At 36.0% G+C, this 20,601-nt stretch overlaps 2 protein-coding genes across 2 annotated transcripts; one reads left to right on the top strand and one right to left on the bottom strand.

Moving 5' to 3' along the window:
• Positions 1–330: 330 nt before the first annotated feature.
• LOC120085087 (hybrid signal transduction histidine kinase M-like protein) lies at positions 331–3,079 on the top strand. Its single transcript, XM_039040940.2, has 2 exons — positions 331–971; positions 1,873–3,079. Exons 1-2 carry the CDS (start codon positions 646–648, stop codon positions 2,345–2,347), a joined length of 801 nt encoding a protein of 266 aa, XP_038896868.1. The 5' UTR covers positions 331–645; the 3' UTR covers positions 2,348–3,079.
• A 1,036-nt stretch (positions 3,080–4,115) lies between these two features.
• On the bottom strand, positions 4,116–12,297 carry LOC120085086 (Leucine-rich receptor-like protein kinase family protein). The gene is made up of 27 exons (XM_039040939.2): positions 11,496–12,297; positions 10,943–11,081; positions 10,756–10,827; positions 10,528–10,599; positions 10,385–10,456; positions 10,236–10,307; positions 10,068–10,139; positions 9,909–9,980; positions 9,739–9,810; positions 9,584–9,652; positions 9,387–9,458; positions 9,184–9,255; positions 8,795–8,866; positions 8,570–8,641; positions 8,421–8,492; positions 8,274–8,345; positions 8,050–8,121; positions 7,906–7,977; positions 7,741–7,812; positions 7,537–7,608; positions 7,199–7,267; positions 7,043–7,114; positions 6,782–6,861; positions 6,451–6,579; positions 5,832–6,179; positions 5,242–5,618; positions 4,116–4,975 (listed from the first exon to the last, which is right to left on the bottom strand). Exons 1-27 carry the CDS (start codon positions 11,593–11,595, stop codon positions 4,607–4,609), a joined length of 2,976 nt encoding a protein of 991 aa, XP_038896867.1. The 5' UTR covers positions 11,596–12,297; the 3' UTR covers positions 4,116–4,606.
• Between the last annotated feature and the right edge of the window lie 8,304 nt (positions 12,298–20,601).

Consider the following 20,601-nt stretch of genomic DNA (forward strand, 5'->3'; position numbering starts at 1 on the left):
AGCCGGATTTGGAAGTGACAAAGATCGTCTCCGAATTTCTATAAATCTACTCTCTGTGGTCCCCACCCACCTCTCTTTTGGATAAGCATTCGCAACACAACACCCGATTTTATGCTTCCGACTCGCCACGTCATCGCCCCTTTAATCAGGTGCTCCCAGAACTACCGTAATTTCCGTGGTCGCCACCATCCTGTGGGCATTTGATTTTTATTTTCATTTAAATAAAAAACAGCTCATAAATGTTAACTAAAGTTATCCGAATATTATAATAAATATTAAATAACCAGCAAGTGGATGAGGATAAGGCTCTTTTTTTTTTTTTTCCCTCTCACCTTACCTTGCCTTCTCATTAAATTATTCCTCCTTATACTTTTATTTTTTCCAATTTATTATCATTTTTTCTCCTAATCTCATCATTATTTAATTTTTTTCCAATTAATATCTTTCATCCAATTTCTGATCTTTGCCGGTTTTCCACGTGCTTCCAATCTCGTCCGTCCATTTCTTTTCCTTTCTATAATCTAAAATCCCTCGATTTTTCCGTTTATAAAAACCCATTTCTTCTCCCTTCTTCTGCTTCTTCTTCTCGTCTGTGTTTTTTCTCTCTCTCTCTCCTTGTTGTCACTGTTCAAATTCAAAGTCGTCATGTCGATTACTTTGGATAGGGTTCGGCAGGTTGAAGATAAACGCTCTGGATTCTCGCCGGAGGATTTGGGTTATGGATCGGTGTTTCAGAGGCTGGTTACTCAGGATGTGGATCGCGCTGTTGAAGGGTTTCAAAAGGGGGAGGCTGATGAATCTAATACTTGCAGCTCTGCTTCCACTTCTTCCTCTTCTTCGATCGGGAGGAATAGTGATCAGTCCGCGAGATCGTCCGACGGTGAGGATTGCGGCGAGAATGATGAGGTTCAGAGCTCTTATAAAGGCCCGCTGGATATGATGGATTCCTTGGAGGAGGTTTTGCCTGTTAGGTTGGTGTTCTTTCTATTTGATTATCTTGTTTCTCGTTTGTTTTGGTTGATGTGAACTCGTACTTTCTTGCGCGATCTTAGTTTGGAAATTGTGAATTGCAAATAAGTTTGATGGATGATCTGGAATGAGTTTAGAGAAGATGAAATTGTTAGGGAAGGCTTGATTAAGCTTGAAAATTTAATTATCTTGTAGTGCAATGCATTAGGGATTGTGGATAGTTAATCTGCTCTGCAGAATGATGGAGTCATTTGATCTATGCTTTGATTATTGATCAATTACTTCTGCTTCATTTTGAACTCATTACTGTGGGATTACGTTTACATCCTGGCGGTGACTAGCATTTATTGCTGACAAATTGATGAAATATTTAGATTCCACTCTTGGAAGAGTCATTAGTTTAGGCATGAACAAGTCGTGGCCTGTAGAAACATGTCTGCTGATTTGTTGTAGATTAATGCAATGATAAACATGAGATAACTATATGTTTTCGGTGGTTTAATAATGAGAGAAGAGACAATTCGAAGCTGAAGATTAGCAAATGACATCGTTTCTTTAATGCACTTTAATTGTGAGTTCATCGTTGAATTCTTTTATCATCTTTCATGCCAATCTGTATAGTTGATATTGTGTTTCTGAGATCTTTTTAAGCTCAGTCCGAAAGAAATCATTGCTTTATAGAGCATTGTCATGAAAATTGTTCTGTGACACTGCAAGACCAATGACCACTTTTGATTTTAGCTTTTATGATATCACTAACGCTTTCTCTACTTCTGAGATTGGAAGAAAGGATTGAGTACCCATTATGTAGTCGAGTTTTTATGCAATTGTGCAGCAGAACACACCCACACACGCATATTCTATTTGTTCCTTTATCTAATAAAGAATTATTACAACGTGCAGAAAAGGTATCTCAAAGTTCTATAGTGGAAAATCAAAGTCTTTCACAAGTCTGGCCGATGCCTCCGCTGTCAACTCCATGAAGGAGATTGCAAAGCCAGAGAATGCCTATTCCAAGAAACGTAGGAATCTTATGGCTTACAATCTTGTGTGGGAGAAGAACCGTAGTTTTCCTCTCAAGAATAACGGTGGTGGTATATCAAAGAGACCCATCAGCTCAAGCAGAAGCTCCTTGGCTTTGGCTGTTGCTATGAGCAGCTCCGAAAGTAACAGCAGTGAAGATTCAAATTCTAGCTCATATTCAAGCTCTCCCCCGCCTCGCCCACCTCTACACCCACAATCCAGACCATCAAACGGCAATTTCCCTTCCATGGCGCCACCTCAACGAACTTTCTCCACGTGGCGTTCATATTCCTTGGCTGATTTACAAGAGTGCGCCACCTTTGCTAATAAGGCCAACCTAACCAATCTAAACTGACCCAGAAAATTTCCTTCTCTTGCATAGGTACGCAAGAGTCTTTTAACTATTCTAGGAACCCTGAAATAGGAGGTTTTTTCTAGTATATGATTTTAGGTCTTATGGTCTCGTTACTGTACTCTATATTAAAATCCAAAAACTTTCATGTCTCGTTGTTTATAATGAAAATTGGGGATATGAAATTAAGAGGAAAGCTGAGGTAGCAGACTTGAGTCACATTTGTGAAACACCTGTCTGTATTGGCCAAAGACAACACAACCATCTCATTCTCAACTACCCACCTACACATAAACAGCCACCTTGAAGGTTAGTTTGACCAATGAACCACAACTTCCAAATTCTTTTCGGGTCACCAAGATTGAAAACCCTGGTTGGTTGAGTAACTTCAAAGATACTACTTCAATGGATAGGCTGACCTTCTACAGTCCCATGTAATTGACTTTAGAACTTAAGTTGATTTGTTAAACTGCACTTTATAGTCCTAACATTGGTTCCCCATATACTGTATGAGACACTATCTGGCTCCCTGATATTCATGTTTTCCCATGAGGTTCATTTATGATTGGATTTCACTACGGCTTCTTTCTTCTAGATCTTGAGAATGTAAGACGTGCACAGTGCTGTAATTTGCTCCTTGCTTGAGCATTTTGTAAGCATCATTCCCAATGACATTGATGAGTTTCTTTTCCTGATTGCAGTTCAGTATATATGAATTTTTCTTGTGTTGGGTCATGGTGGAGTTATTTTGGTTTCATTCACGAGGTGCGAGTATCTTCAATAGGTGAAGTCAAATAGTACTGCGTCCTTGAAGAATATATTGCAAGAAATTTAATATCGGTTGACGCGTTTGTACAGTATAAAGTATTAGATAAGATCGGAAGAAGTGATGGGACCTATTTATCTGTCAATTGGACGATTAACAATTATATTTAGCCCTAGTTAACAACCTACTCAACGCTTAAAAAAAACAAATACTGAACTTGACCACCTATTTAAGTCAATTTATTACCAACTGCACACAACCATTTATTTGTCTCAACTCTTAAACTTGCCCAAAAAGGGGTTTGATTGCAAATTTGCTTCTCGATAAAATTGGAATTGAATCGGTTCTTCTAGTTTGATAAAAATCTTGAACTATAAAGATTTTATAGAACTATATGGACTAAATTAGTTCTTACTTGATCAAAATTGTAATTTTATAAAAAATACTACTCTACCTCAAAAGCGTGTATTCTCATGGCATTAGACATTAACCTTTTAAAACTTCATTTAGAACATCGAATGCCATTTTATACGGTAACATCTCAAGAGGGGATATAGATACAATGGGAGGGCACAATTAAAGGCTCTCTCTCGTCTGTTTAAGGGTCTTTGTGAAAAATATACCTTTTGTCTTCCCTTTCCCAATTTTGCTTGGTTTTCCCCCACCAGTCCCTCTGGTTCAAACCCCTGTGATATGAGATATACATGCTCTGATGACTTAGCTATTTCCCCTTTAATTCCTTCAACATTTCCTTTGAGTAAAGATTTAGGAGGTAAATAAGAGTTGAAAAGCCAAAGAAGAAATTGAACTAAAATTTCACATTCTTGTCTATAATCTACATTCAAAATTCACAGATTTCCAAATTTTGAATCTGATAAAACTACAAGTCAAAACATGTAAAGTAACACCAAAAAGTAATGTTCTTTTCTGTAGGTGAACCATACTCCTCGACCGACACTGCCCTTTTCACAAGCGGGAAAAGGATTAAGTTGAAGATAGGGCACAGAAACCAAACCATTGGCAAGTTGATTTATTACCACTGAAATCATTGCCTTAGTTAAAGTAAATTGACAAACCGTACACTGCAGGAAAACATCAAGGCCCAGACCAAGTGAATTATTGCTGCCTTGCTGTTAACACTTTAAATGCCATCATCCTCTCACTCATCAATTACTAACCCTGAACATGAAACCCCATAGTAAACAAAGGCCAGACCCAAGATGCTTTCAAATTCAATAGGTCCCACACCCCAAAAATCACTCCCATTAATAGATAAACAATACTTCTTTCCTTCCCAAAATCACTTTCCACATCTAAATCTACCAGTACATGTCATATGTCCATGCTTTGTTGCTTCCCTAATTTTATATAAGCTTACACTACAAAGTAAAGCAAAGTGGTGGTTAAATCTTTTATACAGAAATTCAAGTCTACCCACAAAGCCAACCCTTCTTGGATGGCATTCTTTTCGTAGTTGTAGAGGTTTACCTAGCTTGTTACTCACTGTTTTGTGATATTACCTCTCCAAACTTGAGGAAGAGCTGGGCGTCTGAGGTGCTCATCGTTGGACAGTTCAGCACATGCGGCGTCTTTAGATTTGCATATTCATCCTTGTAGCAAGGGGATTTTGCAGATGGGGGCATGGCTGTTATGTTTGGTGTTTGCTTTGGTGCTGTGGCCGAGGGGAGAAGACTCCCGATGACGCGTGTCACTTCGTGCATTGTTGGTCGATCGGATGGCTGCCTCTTGGTGCAAAGGAGAGCGAGCTGAAATGCCTTCTTTACCGCTCCAAGGTCCTTGCAAGTTGCAGTTATTTCAAGATCAACTGTCTCCATTACAGCATTGTTGGCTGTTTTCGATAAGATCTGAGAAATATAAAAATAATAATAATAATTAGAAAAATGTCACCCAATACCTAACAAGTAAAATGAAAAACGCCTGGTAATTGATCTGAAAGATATTGATGGAAGGGTTAAAAACCAATGTTACACAACTGGGTATCACCTAAAGATACAGAAACCTGGTATTTTACGACTGGAGATATTAATAACTCGCAACTAATGACTCGATGTCATGGCACTTAAAAGAACTGCGGTTAGTAAAGTAAATCATGCAATAAAGTTGTACTGACCAATTGGTGGAGATTTGATTCATTGTCCACAGCTTTCCTTCCTGTGAGCAATTCGAGTAACACAATGCCAAAGCTGTAAACATCAGACTTTTCAGTAAGTCGGGAAGTCCGAGCATATTCTGGATCAATATATCCAATGGTTCCCATGATGTAAGTGGACGTGTATGACTTTGAGGTGCATAAGCTCTTGGCGATGCCGAAATCAGTGAGATGGGCTTCAAAATCCTTGTCTAATAGAATGTTAGATGACTTAACATCCCTGTGGATAATGCGAGGGCTACAATCATGGTGTAGATACGATAGTCCCTGGGCTGCTCCATGTGCAATATTGAGCCGAGTGTCCCAGTCCAGCTTCTTTTTCTTGGTAGAGCTAGAGCCTGAAATAATCTAAATTAGTGACAAATCTAAATTCATTAATCAGTCATTTTATGCAGATTTTCAAATAGTCAGGGGTCACGGACGTTCAGGCGACTCATAAATCTTACTGCAGTTTCACTAGTGCAGAATAAGGTAAAACAGAAACACTATATCTGAATATGAACAGGCAAATACAATTGGCGATATTAAGAATAATGAGTGCTTAATCTTACCATGTAGATGATCCCAAAGACTGCCATTTTCCATGTAGTCATAGAAGAGGAGATTTCCAGAGGGGGATAAGGAGTATCCTTGGAGGCTGACTAGATTTCTGTGCTTGATGCTACCCACGGTTTCCAGTTCCGTCTCGAATCCCTTCATGCTATGGGGCTGGTGAGAGTAGAGCTTTTTAACAGCCACAGGTTTACAATTCTTCAGTACACATTTGTAGACCGTGCTTGAAGCTCCATATCCAATAATGTACTTTTCGCTCAAATTTTCAGTCATCCTCATAATATCCTCATAAACATGAAGGGCCATGTTCATGTGAAGGATCACTAGCTTGGGAGTTGAGTAAGTAACTGAGTTTTCACCAGGCACAAAATAGAATGTTTTAGTATTCAATTATTTAACTTCAATACATTAAAATCCACATTCATAGCAATTTATCATGTCAAATATCTCACAAAATAGCCCACTTTCAGAAATGCTCTCCAGCTACAATCTAACGATGGATAAGCTTCATATATCGACAGGCATACATGGAAGCCCTAAACTAAGAATAGTAGAACTACAATAAAAGTCGAGACTAATAAGCTCCTACATTTATATAAAAACTATAACAAAAAGTACCTGGTTTGTCAAGTGATCCATCTGGAAAAGGTATTGTGTTGTTCGGACGGCACACTGTTAGAAGGATCATTAGAAGGATTACAAGGGCACCAAGAGCAATTCCCAGGATAGCGGCTTTAGATATGGTCACTGCATTGAAAGCAACAAAGGGAAATTAGAAAATATGGCAAATTTTTCTGTTCAATCCCTCACATTACAGATACAACTATCTTTTATATCGGGAAATGTCTGGACCAACATTCATGCATCTCAACTGTTCTCATAGAATAACCGACCAATTTTACTACAATTACAAATACAACTATCAAAACCTTTTAAAAAGCATAATTACCTCGCTCAGTTGTATGAGCTTCATGACAGGGGTAGTTGTTGCTATTCCAATATCCACAGAGGCCAAGATTTCCAAGGAAACTAAAAGTAAATTGACATCAGAAGTATGTGCAGTTTATGGAGACAAGAAAATATATGCTAAGATTTAGCTATGAATGAGTATCCAATGGATGCCTTCGGCATTTCTTTTCTGCCTTTTCGTTTCAAAATCTATTCAGAGAGGGAGATCAAAATTCTGGGTATAGTAATTAAGAGTTCTTACCTGTCAGACGAAAACCTAGAGAAGTTGTTGCTTGTGGGAATGTCACCAGCTAGATTGTTATAAGATACGTTTCTGCAAGGACCAGTACATTGATTCAGTTAGACATCTCGAGTCAACATTATCCTAACACTTTGTTTGGGAGGATGACGAACTTACAATTCAGTAAGACTTAGGCAGCTAATCAGTGACGTCAGGTCCCCAGATAAATTGTTGTTTTCAAGTCTCCTGGATCAAGTTCATCGTTATACCATGAAGGGACAGTCGGAGACATACTTAAATACTTCAAATATTTTAGCAGACAGAACTGAGGCCATAATGTCAGTAAAACAACATGAAGGTAAAAGGGGTAGGATATCGCTTCATGGTATGACCAAGCCACTTGAGAAAATGTGGCGTCTACAAGTCATGAGTACAAACTAACCTATAATAGTTTCCATTTTATCTTTTGGTAAGAACTATCGATGAAAATTTCCACCACAAGTTTCAGAACTTACAAGGAGAGAAGATTTTGAAGTTGACTCAGTTCTTGAGGAATGAACCCAGAGAGTTGGTTGTGTGAAATATCTCTACAGTATAGCAACATAAAGACAAATGAATTAGAATAGAAAACTGAAGTTCCTGCATTCAAAGAAAATCTGCTGATCAACACATCTCCACTCCCCAACCAAGAAAGGTACAAACATTTCAGAACTACTTACATTTCCATTACACTCCTTAGATTGCCAAATTCAGCTGGAATAAATCCCGTTAAATGATTCCTACTTAAATTTCTATAGACATTACAAAACAGAGGTCAGACAGTGATTTCAGCCCAAAGAAGTGCCATTGATGATAACCAAAATGAGTTAAAAGACAATACATACAGCTTTAGGAGATGTTCCAGATCGCCAAAGGATGAAGAAATTGTGCCACTAATTTTGTTATTTGAAATGTCTCTGTGCCGAAACTATGAGTTAGCATGAGAAATATGGTGAAAGCTGGGTGTAAATTAGATCTCATATACTTACAGCGTATCTAAATTGCCAATACGAGACAGCTCGATTGGAATAGGACCTCGTAGATCATTTGATGAGAGATTCCTGCAGATGGTCAATACGATGAGAAGCAAATATATATACTACTCCTGAGATGTGACAGCCAAAGCAGATTATATGATTTCCACTCTCATGAACAGAGAAGAGCTCTTTAGCAACTAGGATTGTGATGCTGAAGCAAAAACAACTCAACTTACAAGTAAGTCATACTCTCTAGCCTCTGGAAAGACAGCGGAATAGTTCCATTCAACTTGTTGCCATGCACGTTTCTGAAACCAACAAAAACCGTCTTTATGAATAGCATATACTTCTAAATGGAATCACAATTTGGTTAATTTTCTTACAGGCTGTTGAGATTTGTGCAAGAGCTAAGATTGTCAGGGATAGGTCCTCCGAGATTGTTATTAGCAACATTTCTGCAAGGACGCTTCATAAGTAACAGAATAAGGGCTTGCAAAAGGCATTCATAGTGGAACAGGATGACGAAGCTTACAGATCGAACAAATCAGTGAGTTTTCCAAGCTCAGCTGGAATATTCCCAGTAAGATGATTATCATTCAGTTCCCTGCAAAGGAAAAAAAAAAAACACCAATAATCAAATGATGTCTCAAATTTATGAGTGAAAAGCTGAGACTTACATTTTGCATCAAGGAAATAGTATACTTAAATGCATGTCAATATTCCACATAAATAGGAAGACAAAGGAGAGAAATGTTACAGATAATGAAGCTTAGTCATATTTCCGAGCTCTGCAGGAATGGACCCAGTGAGCTTGTTACTATGCAAGTACCTGTATGCCAACAGAGACCACTCACCAGGATTAGAAATCTCATAAAATGTGCAAGTTGTAAAACATTCTCAGATACCAAAAAAATACAATTAAAAATTAATTTTTTTTAAAAAAAAAAAAAGCAAAAACAATGGAATCAAGCATTCTAGAAGCTGCCATCTAGATTACAGTACCGTTATAACTTAACACAAGTTAATAATATGTATTAGCAGGTTCTTCACTTCACATTTTAAAATTTATGTAACAGGAATTTTACTTGGTGCTGCTAATGAGAAAAACAGACAGACAGAGAGAGAGACTAGTAAAAGTATACTTACAGCTTCTCAGTATAAGTCAGATTCCCTAAGATGGAGGGGATTGGACCAGTTAACATGTTGCAGCTCAAATCTCTGATTTCAATATGAGAAAGAAATTAGAAATACAGCCACAATTGGAAAAGAGTGCAAACATCATGTGATAAATATCCTCCTTAGAAAAGAAAGTCCATGAACTTGGTTGTGAGGAAGCTAAAGTTGCTTACAGCACAGCAAGCGCCTGCATCAAACCAATTACAGGTGGAATGGGACCTGATAGCTGATTACCCTGTAAGGACCTGGAAATGACAACAATAACAATTGAAGGAACAATACAAAAGTGAAACAACTATTCATGGAAACCCACACAAGGCATAGCAGCAGGTACAGTATGAAAATGCAAAATCGCTTCAAGAACACGTACAGTGTGGCTACTTGAAGGAAACCAATGTTAAATGGTATCTCTCCAGTGAGATGATTGTATGACAGGTCCCTGCCAAGTAATAAGAAAGAAACTTTAGCTAGTTATCCACATAGAGTAGTAAACATAGAATTCAATGAGAAGGACATAATACATACAAGACCTGGAAGGCTGTGCAGTTGCCTATTGTTTGAGGAATGCTGCCAGTTAAACTGTTGTTTCTCACATCACTTCAAATGCAAAGAGTTTTATTAGGCTGAGAACATAGTTTCAGACGGAGAAAGGGAAAAAATGATATAGTCTTTGGGTGGAAGTAAAGATCACTTACAAATACCATAAACCAGTCAGCTGGCACATATCTGGAGAGAGTGTGCCCACCAAATTGTTGCCACGCAAACCACTGAGATGGAGTAATATAACAAATGAAGCATTTGGAATCAACAAATGCTGGCTGATATCTGGAAGAATAGAAGTAAAGAGTACTCACAGATATTGTAACACTTCATTCCAGTAAATTAGTCTCGGTATTTCCCCACTAAGATTATTCTGTGCTAGATCTCTAGAACCAGTGGTGTGATATGGAAATCCTTCAGTTGTAAGTTTATCTGAATAAGAACTTTAAGGCAGTGAGAAAAAGAATGACATGAAAACTTACAAGACCTTCAAGTTTGGAATCTGAGATAAGGTAGACGGGATCGGCCCAATCAGTCGATTGTTTTTCAGAACACTGAAAAACATAGAAGATAATTAGTGTTTCGTTTGGTTTTGGTTAAACACAACTTATACAAATGTATTTGAACTTACAGCATTTCGAGTTGCTTCAACTTTGAAATGGAAAATGGTATGTCTCCATAAATCTCATTAAACGATAAATCCCTACAAACGGCATTCCATCAGTTAGCTTACGTCAAAGATATTGAACAACTTTTTAACTCAATGGGACATACAGATTTATTAACGAAGAGCAGTCACCAATCTCATCTGGAATTTGCCCAGAAAGACTATTCCCCCTCAAATCCCTGTTCAAAGATTACCAATGGGGGATCAAAATCATATGACAGAGTCTCTCTGAGTAACTTACTTCTGCCAGGAAATTCATGAGAATGGAATAGAAGTTCTGAAGTAATTCTAGAAGGCTTAGAAAGTGACAACAGGTATAAAGAAGAGAGGAGTACAAAGCTTGCAGGCCCTTGAGGTTCCCAATTAAAGGAGAAATTTCCCCATCCAGACTGAGACCTGAAAGATTACTGAGAGAAGAAAACCATTGGAAGAAAAGGAGATGAACAAGTTAGAACAACCTTTACACTGGATTTTGAAATCAACCCACAAAAACTCTAACAAGAACAAGAAAATGTAGCTTACAGAGAGATAACATTGAGAGTGGCATTGTCACAGGTAACACCTCTCCATATACAGTAGTCTGATGAAGGTGAGCTTGTCCAATCATAAAGAACATTATCCACATCCCTGAATGATTTCTTTATCTCCAACAACGTTGCCCCTTCAACATATGAAAACATGTAACTGAAGATCTTAACTCTCCATAGCCATCAGAGACAAAGGACAATGTAAACATAGCAGAGCGTTTCAGAAAAACCCAATAGTTTTAAAACAAGAGATTCCTTAGCACTAGTTTCAAAGATTAGATTTTAAAAAATGAATGAAATGCATGGAAACTGTTGAAATAACATTATAAAAACCACAAGCCTCCTTGAAAAAAGGTATCCAAATAATGCTTGAAAAAGTCCATAACAACCGCCAAACTCTCTGATTAAACGCATGTTCTTGCATACTCTTCTTTTCTTTCTACCACGCCCTCAGAGAGTTGAGAACAGAAGAATGTCCATCCAACCCTGATTTGATTACCAAGAACATATTTCAAAGTTCTTCATCTCATTTGTTAACGGTCACTTACCATCATCAGAATCCACCACACCAACGGTAGCACAGACGAGAAAAGCCAAAATAACAAGCTCAACAGGAAATGCCATGGCTGCCTTCTTCACAGACTTCATTTTATACCACTTCTGCACTTTCCATGGCTGTCTAGTAACAAGAACCTGAGAACCCCTTTGAACCAACACCAAAATGAAAAAAGAGAAAGAACCCTCCTCTTATCTCAAGGACATCAAAATGCTGAGAGGCTGTAATGGGAGAGACGTTGTTGAGTTTAAGAGGAAAAATATTTGAATTCCCCTTTAGAGTAAGCTGGATTCTTATGTTAGACGAAAGAAAAAAGCCATGGCCGTTCAATCACATCTCAGAGCAATAAACGACTGTAGACAAATGGAGAGAGAATTGGGGAAATTACAGAGGATGAAGGAATGAATTATTTCGCAGATAAAGATAAAAACCCATCTGCCATAAATCTGTTACAAAACCTGCAACACTACGCAGCAACCCTTCAAACCCATTTCCTCTTTCTCTCTCTCTCTCTTCGTTTCTGGTTACAAATTTGCAAATGGGAGCTCTCAGTAATAAGGGGTCGCTTTCTTGTTTGCAGAGATGGGTAATGAAAGGAACCCATTTTTGTGCTGCTGCTGACAAGGACGCTATTCTGTTCTTCCGCTGCAGAATTGAGCCTTAAACTCAAGAAAATTATTAGATGATTATGATTTGTAGTTTTGTTATTTCACTGTTCATAGTTTATGGTTTGTACAGTGAACCTGAATTTACTTGCTTGCATTGTCCTGTCTGTCCCAATTCTCTTTATTTCTCTCCTCCCACTTGTAATACCCCAAAAAGTAGAGTCTTTTGTATTAGTTTAGGATTTGAAGATTATGATAATTATGGAGGGAAATCTTGTTTTGCGTTGATTGCTTTAAAGTTTATTCCTTTTTTAGCATTTTATTGTGCATGTAGACATGCATGTATTCAACTTTTTAATGTGATTTATTGTCTCGTGATCTAAGTGTAGTTTAATGAATAGGTCGTCCATTACTTTTTACAAGGTTCAAAGTTATCCATATCTATCTCTAAGCTATTTTCTACTTACGTAATACGTTTTTTAGTGATTATAAACTTATAAGCTATGTTAGTAGATTGTACGATGCTATGAAATGTTTTAATTTGGAAATAGCCATATATATTTTGGCTTTTTTGTTTTTAAAGCGTAGGGTATTTTAGGTTAAAAAGGTTATGGTATTTGGAGATGGGTGTTTGAATGAATAAAAATCTCTAGATAAAAGTTGAAAGATAATCTATTGGCTAGGAATCAATTGTCACTTTTGTTTTAATGGATTATTGATACAAAATTTAGACCGATTATAAGTTTTTGTGTGGATTACATTGCAACAAAACGTACGAATGTCAATTTGCTTCATTTATTGGATAAAAATAAAGCATGTTCCTCTATGGCATGCAAATAACATCGTTTAAAGTCCCACAAAACAACAATCTGTCACAATTGATAACATAGTGAACCTCCCACATTACATTGTATTGTCATCTCTCGAATCTACCATGGCTAGTTTTTTTGTTTGGACACCCAATGACGTGTTGCACATATCATATATGACTTGAAATTCATAAAACATATAACAACAGTTCTTAGATTAAACACTAATAATAAAAACACACGCGTTTTATCTCGTATTGCAGGTACACTTCAAATATTTGCCTTAAACAACTCATTTAAACAAAAATACCATTCATTCAAACACTACTACTATTTTTATGAATCACTTATAAAAACATATAATTTTAGCAAAATAAAGCATTTGTCTTTCCAAAGAAAAACATCTCATGCACTGTGTAGTATACAATAATTAAAGTAGAAAAAAACACAATAATTATATTTAATTGATTAATCAGAGCATATGATAAATGTTTCTTGATTGAATGAATAAAGTGGATGGAGTCAAAATCAAGATAAATATTATAATAAAGAACCAAATAGGATGTTTCTATTCCAATCAACTAAAGTTAAAGATAAAGAATTATTTCCAAAAGCCTACAATTATTATTAAATTAAGGAGGTACTTAGGGTCCAATCAAAACCAAGCATTTAGATTTTATGGTAACTCCAGAAAAAAAAAAAAAAAAAAAAAAAAAAAAAAAAAAAAAAAAAAAAAAAAAACATTTGACTTCAAGTAAAAAATAAATAAAAATTAATTCATGTAATTGTAAGAGAGAGACGAGGGTAAAATGGGAACATTAGATAAGGATGGCCAGAGGATCTGCCAGAGCTGGGCCCACGGCCCATCAAGAACCTGATTGATTATATCAGCATCATGAAGATAGAAAAGCAATCTATTTTAGGTTAAATTACCAATATAGTAATTTTTTTTCTTCAATATATTATTTATTTATTTATTTTTGTTTCCAAACAAATATAGCATTCAGTTTGAAATTCAGCTATTATGACTTCTTTTAGTTCCATTTGGTAGCTTTCGTAAGACTATAACAATCCTCTCTCTTGTTATAGTAAATATTATTTTGTAATTTTGAATTAGCTACAACTAACATGATTTTGAAACCTCTATTTACTAATAATATTTACTATTTTCTAGCGTTTTTACTATTTTATCTTCATGGTTTTTTAATTATTTGTTGCAGTGTTTTTTTTCTCAGACTAAAGTAGTTTACACCTCAAACACATACTATTATAATTCAAACTAAAATAATCTACACTCGAAATACAAATTATTATCACTCAATTATACCCAAACGCCCCTTGATGTAAAAGTTATGATTTTGTGCTCTCATAAATTGGAAAGAAAACAATATTCTAATATTTGTCATGTGAATAAGAATTGTGGCAATTGTTGATTATATTAGCAATTTGAAGTGATATCAGAGTCCGTTTGGATTGATTTTAGAAAAAAGTGTTTTTAAAAAAAAAAACGTTTTTATTATAATACTTTTGATTAAAAAAAACAATTAAGATATACTTGAAAAACTATTTTAAGTGATTGTTAACCACTTCAATTTATTTCGAAATGATTTATTTTTAAATTAAATACTTAAAAATGTATTCTAAACATATCTTTAATTTAAACATAATCAATTAATATATATTATTGAATTTAGAGGTTAGAAGTTAGGATCCTTCAACTGTTGACCTTGAACTCTAAGGAAGAAAAATCGTAGATGCAAGTTATTTTTAAAATTTGACCTAAAAATTAGTTGAATAAACATTTTTCAAATATGTGGACCTAAATATAATTTAACAATTAAAACCTCACTTAATCTCCCACATAAGTTGGTTCGTAGAGTTTAGTTTGGTATATATTTTTCATATATATCTTTTTATAAAGTTCCTAACAATGTACACTTTCAATGTTATGCTTACTATGTATTTGAATTGTAAAAATTAAAAAGAAGTAAATAAAAATAATAATAAGCCTCTCAATTTTCAAATTATATTCAACGTTTCGTTGATTTACAAGACATATTTAAAAGTACACAACTCCTTTTTTTTTTTTTTGTTCAAAAAACAAAATAAGTGAATTTGTTTTCAAAATTGGTATTTACAAGGTTACTATATAACAACCATTTTTTTACACTAAATTTCAGATTAATTAATAATACATTAATTAAAATTATATAATTAAAAGTAAATAAATTAAATTGAACCAATGTTTAAAATGTCGATATCGATGAAAATATTAAAATTTTAATTTTACGAAAAATTTTGATAAAAATATCAAGGTCATAAATTTAAATAGGTAAATAACATTTTATGACTTGTAAATAAGTTAACACGTCTACTATTTTATATCATATTTACATTAGTGATATTTTGTTACTTAATTATTATATTTCGTAGATTTTCTTATGTTATAACGAAAATATCGATTCATTCATCGAATCGATATCAAATTTATAAAAATATGAAAATAATCAATGAAAATATCGAAATATCTATAAACATTTAATAGTATGAATTGAACCGGCCTCGATGTAAGAGAAACGAAAACGGTATTTTACCGAAAGTAAATTCATCCATCTTTAATTGTCCAACTCAAACAAGAGAAAATGAATAATTTTTTTAAAATAAAAAAAGGAAAAATAATCGGAAGAAAGAGAAAAGCAATCCAAATTGATTTAAATTAGTGAAAAAGTAAAAAAATAAAAAATAAAAATAACATTGGGAAAGTCAATTGGTCCCGTCTATTCATTTCTGACACATTTTCTGATTGATTTAGGTGGGTCCCAGGACTTGTCCAAAACCTGATAGTACATTGGACGGCGAAGTTAACGCCGTTAATGTCGCTGTTGGAAGAAATTTAAAACATAAAAAAAGAGGAGAAAATAATTAAGATATGGAAGTTTATAAAAATAAAAATAAAAATATAGTTATAAAAGTTTAAGTGTCGTTTATTGACATATTTTTGGGTAGGTGATGTTATTAAACAGTGTTTGGATAACTAACTGAAGGCGGAGTTTTGTATTTAATTGGATGTAATGACATGTCTCCTGGCCTATGGTGTGTTTCTTTTTAGGGTAACAGCTCGGTCACGTTATTAAAACTTACCTTTCCATTTTCGTGGGTCCCACTCTCTTTCCGTATCTGCCAGCTGGCCATTCCTCTGCCACCTGGGGAACCGTTCACAACATAACCAAACGCATTTTATTTACTTAATTTATTCTCATTTTTCATCCCATTCGAACTCGAGGGTACCTGTTCTCACAAAACTGGTACCATGATTAAATTATTTTATTTATTTATTATTATTTACCGTCAGTAAACTATTCACCATATATTTGATATATTGATAACAAAAATATTTAAGTGCATCTTGGATGGTGACTATTTTTGTCCATCGCACTAAATTATCTAATAAATTTGTTATGCTTCGTCAAACTATTGCCCCTCCATTCAAAGTGAACACTGACCCTGATGTCGATTTTCGAGAATTTCGATCAGTCTGAAAGTCAGAGTCTGTGTATCCTGTAAGGATCAAATCCTTATCTCCATACACGAGCATGTAGTCTCTCGTTCTCTGAAAATACTTGAAGATCGTTTTGACCGCTGTCAAGTGATCTAATCTTAGATTGGACTGATAACGACTGAAAATCCCTACTGCATAGCAAATATCAAGTCTAGTACATACATTGCATACATTAAGCTTCCAACAGTCGAAGCATAGGGAATCCGTCTTATATCCTCAACATCTTGAGGTGTCTTAGGACATTGATACTTAGACAAAACAATTCCATACCTGAAGGGTAATTAAACCCCTCTTGGAATCCTGCATCCTTTACCTGATCAACATTTGATCAATGTACGATATTCGAGACAAGGCCAACCTCTTGTTCTTACGATCCGGAATAATCTAGATCCCTAGAACATACTGCACCTCTCCCAAATATTTCATTTGGAATTAGGTGGCTAGCCAGTTCTTAATGTCAGTCGAAAAGCCTACATCATTCCCAATAAGTAGGATATCATCCACATACAGTACGAGGAAAGCTACCGAGTTGTTGATGATATTCTTCTAAACACAAGGAGATCAACGTTCTTATCAAAGCCAAACGATTTGATCACACTGTCAAATCTAATATTCCACGATCTAGACGCTTGTTTCAGCCCATAAATGGACTTATAAATCTTGCAAACTTTTTGCTCTTGATCTAAAACAATGAACCCCTCTGGTTGAGCCATGTAGATGGTCTTCTCAAGATTACCATTCAGAAAGGCGGTCTTGATGTCCATTTGTCATATCTCATAATCATAAAATGTGGATATGGACAGGAGTATCCTGATAGACTTCAACATGACAACAGATGAGAAAGTTTCCTCATAGTCCACTCCCTCGACCTGGGTATAACCCTTTGCCACGAGTCTAGCCTTAAAGGTCTGCACCTTTCCATCTACACCTCGTTTTCACTTGTAGATCCACTTACACCCTATAGGTTTTACCCCAGGTTGATCCACAAGTTCCCAGACTTTATTGAAGTACATAGACTTCATTTCCTAGTTCATGGCCTTAATCCACTCATCCTTGTCAACATTCTCCATTGCTTACTTATAAAACAATGGATCTTCAACCTCATCATCAGATATGATGTTTTGGGTTTCAGTTAAATCCATGTAGCGCTCTGGTGGGTTCATAACCCTCCCATTACAACGAGGCAGTCTCAACTCTTGAGATGGTTGACTAGATGAGCCGACATCAACAACTCTTGTTGATATATCGGTCTGTCCAACAACTCTTGTTGAACCCTCAGTAGTCTCATTAGAAATCTCATATAAAACAATCTTGCTTCGTGGTTTATGATCCTGATGTGGTATTCTTCCAAGAAGATAGCATTTTTCGACAAAAACACTTTGTTCTCACTCGGATCATAAAAGTATCCACCCCCCGTTTCCTTGAGGTAGCCTACAAAGAGGCAAACTTTCAAACACGGTTCCAACTTATTTGGAATAGCCATAAGCACATGGGCCAGACATCCCAAAATCTTGAAGTAGCGTAAACTACTTTTACGACCTCTCCACAGCTCAAAAGGTGTTTCAGAAACACTTTTCGAGGGAACGTTGTTCAAAATATAACCTGCAATCTCCACTGCAAATCCCCAAAACAAGTCTGAAAGATGAGCATAACTCATCATAGACCAAACCATATCCAACATGGTTTTGCTTCTCCTTTTTGATACACCATTCTGCTGAGGTGTACCTGGGGCCGATAGTTGGAACGTGATTCCATGTTCTATCATATAGTTATAGAATTCGAGATCCATATACTCTCCACCACGATCAAATCTGGTGTTTTATCTTATTACCTAACAAGTTTTCAACTTCAGCCTTATACTCCTTGAACTTGTCAAGGGCTTCAAACTTACGTTGCATTAGGTATAGATACTCGTTTCTTGAATAATCATCTATAAAAGAGATGAAATATTCATACCCACCTCGAGCTCTAACACTCATCGGACCACAGGGGTCTGAATGTATAAGCTCCAAGCCTCGGCTCTGTAACCTTTTCCAGTAAAATGTCGTTTGGTCATCTTTCCTTTAAGGCATGATTCACATACCGACAAGGAGTTTTCTTCTAAACTCTTTAGAAGTCCACATTTCACCAAACTCTCAATCCTATTAAGGTTGACGTGACCTAATCGTGGATGCCAAAAATGGATGTTTTCTTTACGAGAAATCTTTGGTCTCTTGGTTGTTGTCGCCGTACTGAACATTTAAGTATTAAACAAGGCTTTTATGACTAACGGTCTTAGTACATATAAGTTATTTTCCATTAAACCAAAACCAATCTCTATACCATTTTTGAAAATAAACACTTTACTCTCAGAAAAGGAGATGATATAGCCTTGTTCGATGAGACAAGAAATCAATATTAAGTTCCTCTTGATATGAGAAAATAAAAAAAACATTATTCAGTAACAAATGACGTTTCTTGTCCAAAAATAACTTCAGCCTGCCTTCAACAATAGCTAAAACAACCTCAACAGTATCGACTCGAAGAGTCAACTCTTCCTGTGCCAACATTTGCCAAGAACTAAATCCTTGGTAAGAAGAACTAAAGTGGTTAGTAACACATGAATCAAGTATCTAGACAGAATCATCATTCTCTACCAAACACGTCTCTAAGACCAATAAATCACATTTAATGTCTTTAGACTTCTTCCTTTTATGGAGAGTGGGATCAGTATCAAAACGTAAATAAGCTCTAAATTCCATTTCAGAGAATACTTCTCGTCGATGAACTTTATCAGAGTCAGCAATACTTGCTTTCTCTAACTGGAGGTTATCTTGGGAATTGACACTATTGGTTTTTTTGTCATCCATCCCTTTATGCTTGAAAAGTGAAAACTAGCGTTCAAACAATTTTTGCAACGACTCCATGATCTCACGTGCAATGACCATGTTCTCGACCTTTTTGGCCAGAACATCAGGTATGCTAGCCAAAATGTGAAGTCGGGCCAACGAGTTAGCCTTCATCCACACCTCATATGCATTACGAACACTACGCGGTGCATCAAGGGTCGGGACATGAGGACACTTCTCAATCATGACAAACTTGAGGTCGTTTACCATGAAATATATTTTAATGGACTCTTTCCAATGTATGTAATTGGTCAAACTAGAGGCAACTAACGAAAAATCTTCATGTTGCTGAAAAAGAAACACATTGACCTACATTAGGGTTTAGAAAATACTCATTTGAAAAAATACCAACCAATACGGTTAGCAAAATTGAAATGAACCCCGTGTGACATCAAGTTTCACAATGACACTTTAAAGGTTTAGGACAAAAGCCACCGAAGGGTAGTCAATTTATCCCTCCTCTAAATTAAGACATTCTCAACCAGTCATTAATACTAGAACAACTTTTGTTCCTATAATGACTAGCTATCATTGATTTGGTCAAGAAATCATTAACATGCTTAACAATTTTTCGTAAGTGTGACCCGTCATTTTAGGCCCCAAAGTTTCGCCTCAAATAGTCAATCCGAAGGAAAAAAATCCGATTGGGGCAAAAACTAAAGTGACCCTATCCATTTCTGAAGTTCACCTTGATAGTGACCAACTGCACAAAACTCATCCGAAGGGGGAAGCTCCCAGGGCGCCACGAGAGAGTGTAAGAAGATCTCACGGTGCGATCCAATGAAGAAGACCGCAGGACATGTTGACACACACCCTTCACCCACTTACTATAAATACTTTCTCCGTCCACTTTGATATTGACTCATGCAAACACCATCCGAAGGGGGATGCTCCTAGGGCACCACGAAGCCAAACATGAATCTCACTGCGTGAATATTCAGGGAGAAACGTGAGTGGAATCATTGAGATATCAGATATTTCTTCCTCCCACTGAGTATTTTATAACCTAAGGTTTAGTTTACTTAGAAAAAACACGGCTATAGATTTTAACTAATTGACTTTTTAGGTTTGCCCAAGAGTAACATTTACCTTGGAAAGTTGAAATAACTTTTGACCATCATTCATTAAACTTTTTAACGAAGTCTTTGATCAACTTTCGCATGCTTGCAGAAAATCTATCTAATTCACCTTTCCAGGTAGATTCCTAGGTAGAGGTGTTCAATTTTCCTCAGCTTAA

The sequence above is a fragment of the Benincasa hispida genome, chromosome 9 (genome assembly GCF_027475165.1).
Source record: "Benincasa hispida cultivar pf3 chromosome 9, pf3_genome.v1.1, whole genome shotgun sequence".
NCBI lineage: Eukaryota > Viridiplantae > Streptophyta > Magnoliopsida > Cucurbitales > Cucurbitaceae > Benincasa > Benincasa hispida.